General features: G+C 38.4%; 1 protein-coding gene across 4 annotated transcripts in view; it reads right to left on the bottom strand.

The window, feature by feature from the left end:
* KCNH1 (potassium voltage-gated channel subfamily H member 1) overlaps positions 1–12556 on the bottom strand; it is a 220261-nt gene that overhangs the window by 105216 nt on the left and 102489 nt on the right. For all 4 annotated transcript variants that reach the window (XR_007628818.1, XR_007628819.1, XM_050314366.1 and 1 more), the window contains one exon: positions 9670–9922. Coding sequence is in view for 2 of the 4 variants with exons in the window: in XM_050314366.1 (XP_050170323.1) it covers positions 9670–9922 (253 nt within the window). In the remaining 2 variants the exon portion in view is untranslated. The remainder of the gene's footprint in view (positions 1–9669; positions 9923–12556) is intronic.

Below are 12556 nucleotides of genomic sequence, written 5' to 3'. Positions count from 1 at the left end.
AAGATGAGGCCATAGATTCATATGCTGAAGGCCTTCCAAGTCAGTAAGGATTTTGAAGGGATTCATACAAATCCACAGGTTTTCAGTACATCGGACAAAATATTCATGTTAGAATCATCCCTGAATCAATAGTAATTGTTGTTACAGCAGCCAACACCAGAATCTAGGTTGGGTACCTTCCTGATCTGCCTTCATCTGCATGTTTAAATGATAGAATTGGGATCTGACATAGTCTCAGCAGATCCAAAGATAAGCTAAAATGACCAAACAGTGTTCGATGGTACCTCAGTGGCAATGCAGCACTAAGCATATCTTGGAAATCAGGTGTTAGCAAATACTGTTATCTGTGATGCTGCTCCACAGTGGCTGCCACAATGACTTTCCCAGCACAGCTCCCTGGAGCACCCACGCTGGCCTGTGCTCTCAGGATTTGTTTGCCACCTCCAAGCAGTGGGAGACACCAACTGCTATAAAGGCAAACGCTGATTCTCTCTGCATAGTGACTGCTCAGATAAAATGCTGTTGAAATTTAAAAACAAACAAAAAAATTGGCCTGATTTTTTCCTTTTTTCCTTCCTTCCTCCCTTCCCTCCCTCCCCGGAGGAAGAAGCTAGTCCCTGTCACAGGCTCCTACCAATTCTATTCAAGCATAATTCCACTAAGGACAGTGTATTTACCCCTGGTGTTCAAAGCCAGTGATGTGAGACTTGGGTCAAATTCCCTCTGTGATCACCACATGTTTATTTGGCTTCAAGTGAAAATCCTTCCCTCTACTCTCTTCCCTCATCACCTCCTAATCTAAGTAAGGCATGCAATTTAAATTTTACCATTTTACAAAGCAAAGAAAGGTTCAAGAAAATGAGAGGCATTAGAGCAAAAAGAATTTTTCCTCTTGGTGCATTGTTTTAAGGCAACGAATATCTGTCAGGCAATAAAAACAGAGCTACCATTTGGCACTGAGGTAGAGTATTCAGTATCTGTCCTACAGATAAATCGCACAACTTGACAGCCGCTGAATAGCCTGTAGTTTGGTCCTCCAACACAATACAGCTGCCAGGAGATGATGCATGGAAGTGATTTGCTGCTTTGGATTCTCTTAAGATTTCTGAAGTGGAAACTGAGACACATAATGGGAAGTGAATGACCAACTGCAGAGAATATACTATTTTTCATTAGCCAGAGTTTTAATTAATCTATTCCTTACTAAGACCTTAAAAAAAGCCTGAGTATCAATGCCACAGAAACTAAAGTAAGAGTTACAGACAAAACAAACTGAAGTTGCACTTTCAGTGATTTGCCTGGTGCACAAATAGAAACACAGTGTATCTGTTCATGTTGTAAAACACAGCCTGGCAATACTTTGCAGACACTTTACTATACAACTGCATCAATTTTCTCTGTTGAAGCAAATTACTGTACAGACAAAGTAAAAACATTGATTTTAGAGATGAGTAGCAATAATATGTATTAGTTACAGCTAAGATTTGTAGTATTATTATTATTAATGTGTTTGTCTCTGCAAATAGAGCATAGATTATATTTCACTACTTGACTTAATGTGATGAGAAGAAGAATTTTAAATGTCAATTGGGCCCTACCAGGCTTACTCACAGAAAGCTTGGAGGCTTCAGCAGAATCTGATTCATTTATCCTTATTTGTGTTTTAATGGTTACTGTAAAACAGTTATGAATATGTGTCCAGTTTGTACAAACTCAGATGACATGGAAGTTACCAGCTCAAGTAACTGGGGTCACAAATGTATATGAATATATTTGCATTGGTTAACTAATAGAAAAAACACAGCTCAATTTTTGTTGTCATTGCATGTGCTAATTCTCTGCTAATTGCAGAGTGATAATTCTCTGATTAAAGAAATCCTACCTGAGAGGATCAAATTGTATTATCCTCTAAGTTATTTCTCTGATTACTTAGAGACAGGCTTTAGGTTCTAACTATTGCTTCAAACATACACTGAAACCCCCAAATTTTATTGTATTTCAGACAAAAAATGATTCACAAGAAATGAGTGTTTCATGCAGATTTTTAAATTTTTTTTTAACCTGTCTTTTTAGCAAAAATAATTTATTCTTCCTCCTCCAAAATTCTGAAACAGAAACAAAACCCTACCCAAAACAAAAATGAAAATTTATTCAGTGGTTCACCTGCCAGAAGTCAGGGTCTTTATAGAAAGCCGACTTTTTTGCTAAATTGCTAAATTATAATTTTTACCTCTTCATACCTCTGGTTGGAGTATGCACACGAGCACGATGTGCAAGCCTTCCCAATACAGCCTGAGATATCAAGGGACATGCTGGAACAGAGAACCTCATCTCCACCATATCTCAGGGGCAGCTGACAATGTCATGGATCTCTGTTGCCAGTGGCCTCCCAGACAGTAGCATCTTCCAAAGGGGACTTCTTCCACATGTGGTGCTGTCAGACTACTTAAGAGCACATCATGCAAAGCTGCATAAATTTTCAACAATAAAACACAAAACACGCCAATAAGTTCACTACTGGGGCCTCTATTCACAGGGAATCCCCCTCTTCCTCAGTTATTCCAGCAAGCCATTAACTAAGTATTTTAAAAATCTGTTTTTCCAATACCCTATGCTCTCTTAGACCATCTACAGACAGCAGTGGATAAGAGCTTTGCTGATTCAAGCTTTTAATGCTCTATCAGAAGCTAAACATAGAATAACTAATGTCTGGCTGAAGTCTTAAAATTGGCAGCTCCTGATACCAACCCACCCCAGGTGTCAGGAGCACAGGAATATGGAATACTCTCTGTCCAAACTCACCATTTGGAATAAACACATATTCCTACAGAAAAGTTTTAGTGCTGCTCCTACATCCACTGTGAAATTAAAATTTTGTATTAACGTAGACCCTTTTATGCCACAGTATTTTAAAAAGTTTAGCTGGATCTCCATTTTTAATACTTTTGCTAAGTGTGTCTGGATGGGCATTGGGCAAATCAAACTCTGAAAATTGTTCCTTCAGCTGATGTTCATTGAATCACTTCACAGAAACATGCAGTTTGTACGATCTCCTATTATAAGTCAACCTAAAAAAACCACAAACCTTTAAACTATAAATAGAAAAAGCACAATAGAACTCCTGAGGATAAAGATGGATTTTAATTTCAATCATTCCTTTTTGAAAGCACTACTGGTCACGTTACAGTCTTATTCAATAGCACAAACAATGCTGTGACGTTAGATACTGTCAGAAAACTCTAATGCCATCCATAATCCTGCATTTCTTAAGCCTAAGAGCATAGCAGCTTGGTATTTTTAACATAGGGAGGTGTGCCTATGTTGAAAATTCAGGTGAAAAATGAAGCAGAGAAGTAAGGGACTTCTTCAAAGAATTGGAATTAAATAACAGTAGGCCCTAAAATACAGAATTAAGTTTTGAAAATGGGGTAGTACATAAAGCAGCTTAGTTTAGGGAAACCTGAGTTAGCTCAGGTACTAGGGACAGTCTAAAGATAGCAGTCTGGGTTCAGCACAGTTCACTTATCCAACATCTTCAAGTCTGCTGAGAAGCAGTCCTCACATGACTGTGTGGAAGATGCAATGCTTTTCACAGAGAAGGTATAAGGCAGACAATACTTCTGCACTGGTATTTTCCTGCCTCTAAAATAAACCATCCCTGTGGTGCAGTTGCCCTTGCACTTTGCACTGTCCTATCTGGATGCAAATCTGTCCCACCAAAATCTGAATCACTCCTCTTGTGTCTACAACGGAATGAAATGCTTACGGCTAAATGAGTAAAGGTAAAGTAATTGTAAAGAAAACAAACAATTATTCTTATAACATTTCTTTAAGACTGCAATTAGATCAAATTAAATCAGCAGGAATTTCTCCACACAAAGCAAATGGAGCATTTAATATCCTGCTGAAACAAAACATGGCACATCAAGCTCTCCTACAATACCATGTTAAAATCACAGTCTCCAATCTTGTCAACTTTACAGCTTTGTAAATAAGGATAAAAGATCTGTACTTCAGGGTCATACAAATTTCACTTCCTCATCTCATGTGTGAACTTTAATGTAAATCTATGTGCATCCTTTGCACACTCCCTGGCCTCCGCTCCCCCCCAAAAATTCCCATTCTTGACATTGCATTACTGCATACTTTCATACTTATATAATATCTACATTCTGTTATTTCCTTTCAGCTTTGATAGCAGCAAAAAGAATAGCAACAGCAAACTGTTGACCTTGTGGAGAGCAGTGATATTCCTTGCTCACAACAAATTCCTGACTTGATTTCCCTTTCTATCTCATTCACTTTACTTGCCCTTTGTGAAGTCAGGAGGTGGACTCTACAACTCTCATACCTCCCTTCCAACTCAGGATATTCTATGGTGCTACACCAACAGTCAAGAAAAAAGTGTATTCTTTTGAAAGTTTTTAGTTCAAATAAAGATAGCAGGAACATAAATGCAGAACAGCTGTTTTGTGTGGGGTTTTTGTTTTTTCTTTTTAACAAAACCTTCTAGTAAATGTTATTTTTCTCATCCAGTGCTCAGCTCTGAGCTGTGCTTTTCAAGGCTTTGGTTTTTAGTTGTTAAATAAAGGTTTAAAGCTCCCTGTCTTTAATCAAGTCCACAAAACTAACCTCCAGTCCTACCATCCATATACACAAGGCCTCCTTCCAAGAAGTATCAAGACCATTCAGCAGCTATGAACAATTCATATAAGTAAAGATCTGCTGTTCAGTCAGGCCATCTAGCAGTCATTAAATGACAAATCAAAGAATATGACGAGTTGGAAGGGACCCACAAGGATCATTGAGTTCAACCCTGCACAGGACCATACCCATACACCACGTGCCTGAGAACATTGTCCAAGTGCTTCTTGAACTCTGTCCAGCTTGGTGCTGTGACCACTTCCCTGGGGAGCCTGTTCCAGTGCCCAACCACCCTCTGGGTGAAGCATGTTTTCCTAATATCCCCACTAAACATCTGACACAATTTCAGGCCATTCCCTCAGGTTCTGCCACTGGTAACTGCAGAGAAGAGATCAGTGCCTGCCCCTCCTCTTCCCCTCACAAGAAATTGTAACTGCAATGAGGTCTCCCTTCAGTCTCCTCCAGGCTGAACAGACCAAGTGACCTCAGCCACTTCTCGCATGCCTTCCCCTCAAGGCCCTTCACTGTCTTTGTTGCAGCAGTCAGAAAATTTAAAAGACATGACATTGTTTTCCCCACTGCAATCTAGAAAAAAACAGTCTGCCACTCTAATTTGCAAGGATCTTCTTCTTCTTTTCTCTAGCCTTTTTCTGGAATGTTTTCATAAATTTCCAAGATTACCCCTATTGCAGGCAGAAAGGGTTGGAACCAACTTGGGTCACAGAATCACTTGCTTCCTTCAGATTTCCTAGAGAAGAGGGATTTTTCTGCTCAATCCTGGAGTACTATTATGTCAGTCATACCTAACCCAGAATTGATTATTTCCTAGAAAGGTCAAAAGTGGTTTTCTAAGTCATTCAGATATTTGTACATTCACACAGTATAAATCCTTCACTAAGAAGGCCTTCTATCCAGTCCTTCTTTCTATTTCCAGAAAATACTTACAAAAGGATACTTTTGCTACTATTTTCATGAAATTATCTAAGCACACATGCAATTGGAGACATAACACAAGAACTAGCACTTCCTCTAGGAATGATGAGGAGAGATTAAAAAGGTTCAGATTAAATGGCTGGAGGGTGAGGGAAGTGCCCTGTTAGCCCCATGTTGTGAAATGACCCCAGGAATGGCACACATCTGCTCAACTGGACTTCTGACATCAGTTTCTTGTTTACCACAGTTCCAAACAACCTACATTCTCACACTTGACTAATGAAACACATACCTTCACAGTAGAAAAAAACCATAAAAAGTGTAATGAAAGACAGTTTAGGTCTTCAAGCTTCCTTAAATAAAGAAACAACACCTAGCCACGTAGGTTTATTTCATACTCAACCCCTTTTCCCCTGCATATTGCAAAGAAAGTTTCAGTCAGACTTTATGTTCTGTGCCTGGAACTCAATCAATTCAGGAGGAATATTTGATAAATTAAAGAGGTTATTTGATAAATGAAAATGTAGCCAATCTCCTGAGCATGAGTAGATTTTAACTTTTCAAAGACCTGCAACAAGGTCAGGTTTTCAGATGGTCAGAGGCACAGCCTGAAATGTCTGCTCCAAAGCAGGGAAACTGAGCAGAGCTGCTAAATGAGGTACACATAAATGCCTGATTGTTTTTAACAGCAAAAAACCAACCTATTTTCTCTAACCACATTTGGATAAATGGGTAAGTCTTTAAATAAGAGTAGTTCAAAGAGACACTGTCAGTCTCAGGTAGATAAAGCAGCATCGGGCCAAGTGGGAGGGCTTAGAAAAGTTAAAAAAGCAAAGCCAAGTTGAAAACAGTCTCTTAACGGAAGTCCTGCATGGCCTGTGCTTTGCTCAGTTCTCTTCAGGGGCGGGGACTATGTGATAAAATGCTTACATCATCACTTCATCTTATGCATTAACAATGGTGTAAATGGGAAGAACGGGGAAGAATGGGAAAACAGTCGTATTTCATCCAAGCAGCTTCCCACTAGCTAAGTTTCCCTTTTACATAATCCCACTCTCATCCTTACATGTTAAAATAGTAAAACATAGTAATACAGAGGCTTTTCTTGCTAAGTCTTCTTTTTCTAACACATTTATATTGGAATGAATCACAAATAAATCCATCACCTGGCTTAAAGGTTTTTGTTTCTTTGCCACATCAAGTCCAAAGATTGCATTGCATGGACATTGGTAATCTCTGTGCTTTAGCAGAAATTTTGCACAGAATTCAAAAAAAATATGTCTTTCATTGCAACAAATCAAAGTCCATACAAAATGCTTTGATGTCTTTAAATTTGGTGGTTTTTTCAATCTATTTATTTTTGTGTTTGTATTTACATCAAAATAATGGGGAAGGCAATAATATTAGGAGACACACGCAAAAAGAGCACATTTTTTCACTGCTGGTCGATGTGCAATTTCTTCCAACTCAGTATTTGTATTAATCTAAGTCAGTCAAAGTCAGTGCTTTGTTATAAGAACTTAAGCCTGCACTGAGAACATACCTGTCTCTGTGGTATTACACGGAACTGATCTGGAAGGATATTATGCAAGTGTACACAATACACTCCAGGGCTACACAGTATACTGTTATGTGCCAGTCTGCAAGGTTAAATGTTTCAGAACTTGAAAATGTTTCATGTGAATTGGATCCTTAAAGGATTAAATGTAGTTTGCCTTTGGTTTATGTAATGCTGTATAGCAGTCACACAGACTAATTTAGGGATGCAGTTCCTTTCTCTATTGTAAGGAAGATACAGGATACAGATACATTGCAAACTGTGAAGACTGCTTTATTACATGACAGCTAAAGCTGAGCAAATAATTCACCTTGAATCATTTGTGCATTTACTTTTTTCATTTTTGTTTCAAGAATGCCTGAAAGAAGATTACAGTCTCTCCAACATACCTCTTAACTAAAATTACCCTGTAGAAATGCTCACATGGTTTGCTCTTACATGCCTAATGTTCATAGCTATGCTTAGTTGTGACTGACAACAAAACTTATCATAGGCTGTTCAGGCTGAGTGATCAGCAACAATCGTGTTTCTTGTACAATGCGCTTTTTTTTTCCTTGTAGTACCTTGTTTTATCTGGTATACTTTTCATCAAGAGCTTAACAAGTTCAGGTAAATATGAAATTAAACAACAAAACAACAACAACAACCCCCCAAAAGTATTGTTATTCTACAGATAAGAAAACTGAGTACAAAGAAGTTAGGTAGGAAACCCTGGCCCATCTCCTGCAGCATACTTCATTAATGTGGTGGTTAAATTACTCAATGTGAAAGGAGAAGAAAGTCCAACTGATTTAGAATAGCGAAAAACTTAGTTAAACACATAATTTCTTATCAGGATAGAGAAAACTTCAACAGAAGACTTCACAGCCTGGGAGGGGGAAGGTAGACATACCTGTGGAAGGAAAGGAATTTTTTAGTCCAGAAGCAGAAACACAAAAATTGAGGTACATCCAAAAAGAAATCTTACAGAATCACAAAGAGATCCCACTTAATTTTACTTTCCTCTTCACTTACAATATTCACAAAGAAAATGACAGAATTCATCAAGTTTTGTGAATGCCAGAGAAGCTCCTCCAAATGAAAAATAAATAAAAAAAATTAGTTGTGGAGGGAAAAGGATCAATAATTACCATCCCAGGAGAGCAGTAGCAACAAAATACTTCTATTCATCCAGATACCAAGGAATCAGCCTCATTTATCTGCAGCTATCACTCTGCAACTGCAGAGATTAGGTTTCTCAAGTAATCCAGGCTGAGTGTTTTCTAAAGCGAGTGTTATGACAGAATGCAGAAGTTACCAGTAAAGATGAGGAGAACGTTGTTATCTTTAAAGGACATTTTAAAAAAATTCTGTCTCAGTGCTTTTTACCTATTCTCAAATAGAGCAGCAAGATGTTTTGAAGTTTTCTTCTTGCAATGAACCCAGGTGGTGGCTTTAGGGGACACAAACTGAGAGGTTTCAGTTTGTTCTACATTTGCCATGTTAATTCACAAGAGTTCAACACGGCAAAAGGTAGTAAGTTCTTGATGTGCAACTTAGCAAGCAGAAGTTGTTAGTATCATACAGCACTGAACAGCACAGGTGATTCCAGAACAAAAGAGAATCAGTTATCCTCCAACTTTTCACCTTTTTAGTTTCTTATGTGGCACAAAATATTATCAACTTGATTCCCCAGGACACTAAATTCACCCTTTACTATACATGTTTAGAAACAGAGAAAAATCAAACTCAGGATATTTATTAGCTCCCTCATTTTTCAGTAGACATTCCTCTTGGGAGAGCTGAGTGTACGTGTTCAGAAAAAGTAAGATTACCAAGCTCTTTTCTTCTCTTTTTCCTGGTTTCTGTGATTGTCAGGTACTGGATTAAGCCACCATGAGAATTTACCTTATTACAAAAGGGTCTGACAGAATCAAATGATAAGTATCAATTCCTCAGTGCTCCAGCCACAATTCACCTATTGGATTATCCCACTCTTTTCTCTTAGCTTTGCCTCAGAATATTGCTCACATTACTGTTAGCTTCTTTTTAATGCCTCAGCACAAAGCTGCCATTCCAAGTTTGCGCAAATTAGCTCTAAATTTTTTAATTACTAAGACTTTAAAATGGATAAATATTATTTTAACATGAGATCTAAATAAATCTAATTGGAAAATTTCCAGCAAAAGTGGATTATTAACAGGGGGTGGGAGGGAGGCAGGGAAGACAGGCACTTAAAAAAAAAGTTTTATGAGTCCTAAATGGAATTTCTAACAAAAAGAGATGTGTCAAGACAGGGAGAACTTCAAGAATGACTGGGATGCCAGTGCTCAAGTAGAGTTTCCACTGAGAGGAAACAGGGTTAAAGCAATCTAGAGATGAGATGATTGCCCTTCTATTTACCTGTGTGGAACAGGAAGGACAATAAAATATACTTCTCCATGCTGTAGTAAAGATAACTTGACTGAAGCTTTTAAAAGAATGAGAAGAGGTTATAAAAACGCTCCGTGCATCGGTATTTGTGCACACTGCATATTATCAGCTGTGAAACTTACCTAAAATAGCAACGACTTCATCATCCTGGATTACTTCCAAAGACCCTGAAACCACAAAGCAAAGGCTGTCGACGCTCTCTCCAGCGTGGTAGATCAGGTCCCCTGGAGCACAGTGCACTGTCTGAAATTCCATGGCGAGCGCTCGCAGGCACCCATCGCTCGCCAGCCTGAAGGCTGGGTGCTCCTTGAAGACTTTGCGGTTCAGATGCACACAGATATCTGCTCTCATGTCCTTGGGGCATATCTGCAAAACCTGAGAAGGAAATCAGACAATCAATTCCTGTGTGGGGCTTTTATGTGCCTATTACTCCTAGTTTACTACACAAGATTTAAGAACTACTTTCCTCCTTCTTGTAAAATTTCTAATCTCAGTCTGTACATTTATTTTTATATTATTTACACACATAAGCCGTAGTGCTAAGTTAGTCTACTTTATAATGCCTGAAAGAAAATACTCTTTTTATCTCAGCAACATGCTGTGCTGGATATTGAACTACCAGGCGGTCTCAGGTTTTTAAAACAATAAAACTGAGGGCACAGCAGTACAGAAAGTGTTGAAGAAAAGCTTCCTGAAGGATTGTTTCTAGAGGGTAGGTCACTTTTTTGATAGGCAGATTCCACTAAAAGCCTGCTCAAATTATATGCTCCAAGTCATAGAATATTGTCTAGAGGAGAAGCGTGATCGCACATCTCTTTAACACACAAACAAACAAAAAGTTATTTAAAGTTTAATTGACTCATAATATTGAGAACTGCAGGTATTCAAATTTACCCCTCAGTGGCACTAACAAGATTTTGTTTACACCAGAAAGGGATTTCAAGGTATGGTGCTATGTTGGGCAAGCTGATCTTCCAAATGCAATGTTCCTCATGGCAATTCATGATGTGTGCTCCTAAGAGAACACAAACTGATGCTTAGCACAGCGGGTACCAGGTAGGGCCATTTCTAAAGCTTTTAAATATAATAGAGACAGCAGAGTGGAAAGAATACAAAATTACTACCGCATGTACAGATTAAAAGTTCCTGGCAAAACCACTGGAAATACGTAACATGAACAGGGTTTGGAGATGACAAAAACCTTTGGAGGATAATCTATGATGAAGTACATCCAGGACATATTTTTTGAGGAAAAACACTGAATAGTCTAAGTCTGCCTTTAATTTTTTCACTAATAACTATTCCATCCAATTAAGGAACATTCTGGTTGAGCTTCAGAGTTACTCCCACACATTTTCCTAGATGGTAAGAGAGGAGAAGATGAAGTAGCCTTTCCTCAATGGAAATATTCTGGAAAACATAAAGGTAACACTGGAAGCAGTACGGCTATGTCTGCACCTTACAGTGGGGCTCCGTGCAATATCTGAGCAGAGAACCAAGCTCATAATTCATGGCACTGGTTCCAGATATTATACCTGGTACTCCAAAGGTAAATGACTCTAACAGTAATATCATTATCTTTGTCCCACCTCCAAGTAGACCTGTTACTACAGGTACTACTTCCAAAAAGATATATCTCTATAGTACTTAAGTCGTGATCTTTTTTGGGTGCCCCACATAGAGCAGCAGCTAAACCCCCCAATTCTCACTTTTCCAGGCTCACAGAAGTGGGCTGGGGCAGCAAGGCCAACATTTAGCATGGAACACAGGTAAGAGACATAGCTGTTTATTTATCTCATTTATTCTAGCAACAAAAACATTCTGTACTGGCAGATTCTTGACAAATTTTACTACAGGAATTACACACACCCTTTGCAGTTACTTAAATATAGTACACAAAAAGGATTGCTGTAGTAGAAACTGGAATATAAAAGAGAGTATTTAAAATTATGTTCTTATCCAAAACCCTTGGTTTTCCAATCTAAGAGGATGTTAACTCAGTTTCTATTATCCACTTACAGAAGTTGTCTCCAGACTTCACAAAAATTAAAGGGATTAAAGACATTTGAGAGTTACAAATGGCAAAAGACTTTCATTTGTATGGGAGGTAAGAAATATATATTCATGGATTAATTTTAGAATCTTGCAGTAGCTCTTGGTTAAATTTTGTTAAACTGGCATTTTCTAGACTTTATGGTCTTTGCTTTTAGCTGACTATTCACTCCTTAGTATGTCTGCAGTTAACACTAAACTGACAAACTTGTGGCCTACAAAACAGTGACAAGAGCAATTCTGTGCTAAATCCATATTTAAATATTTGCCTCATCTGCAGGAAGCTGCACTGCATTACACAGTAGCACAACTACCACTGTTCTATCTCACAAGCAATACATGTTTTATTCATTGCATGACATCCTAAAAGTTAAACACAGGCATCAAACCAACAGAGCTCAGGCCTGGGAGTTTATGGATTGGCAGAGCCGTTAGTGAGCCTTACACCTGCTGGCTTTTCCTATGCAGATGAAAGTTTGTTCTTGGTTTACCAGCCATCACCAGTGGCAGTTCAGCTATGAACACACCAGCTATTGAAAACAACTCTGTATTAGGCTCTTTGCTGTCCTGACAATTGGAGACTTTTCCCCTGTTATTGAAATAATTATCAAAGGCTACAGTGAGAATTGTTGTGCTTGGTTTGGTTATTCTGCTGTCTTCAAATGCATTCTTAGAGCATTTCTCCCTTTACCAGAGGAAGTCAAGAATGAACTTTAAAGATAACAGAAAAAAACCCATGTTTTACATAGCAATTTTTTCTTCTTGCTTTGTTAAAATGATGACAGTAGCTTGTAATGGGGGGTGAATGAAAGTAGCAGCACTCACTACATAATGTATCCTCAGATGCTCTCTCCATTTTCCCTAAAATGTACGTACCTCAAATCTATAATCCCACACAGCTTCCAAACAGCACTATCCAGCACTAAAGTACCACTTCTTTCTGAAAGCCAGTATGAG

This window comes from Myiozetetes cayanensis, unplaced genomic scaffold (genome assembly GCF_022539395.1).
Source record: "Myiozetetes cayanensis isolate MyiCay16 unplaced genomic scaffold, myiCay2020 scf2-11, whole genome shotgun sequence".
Taxonomy (NCBI): domain Eukaryota; kingdom Metazoa; phylum Chordata; class Aves; order Passeriformes; family Tyrannidae; genus Myiozetetes; species Myiozetetes cayanensis.
This window is presented reverse-complemented; position numbering and strand designations above follow the sequence as displayed.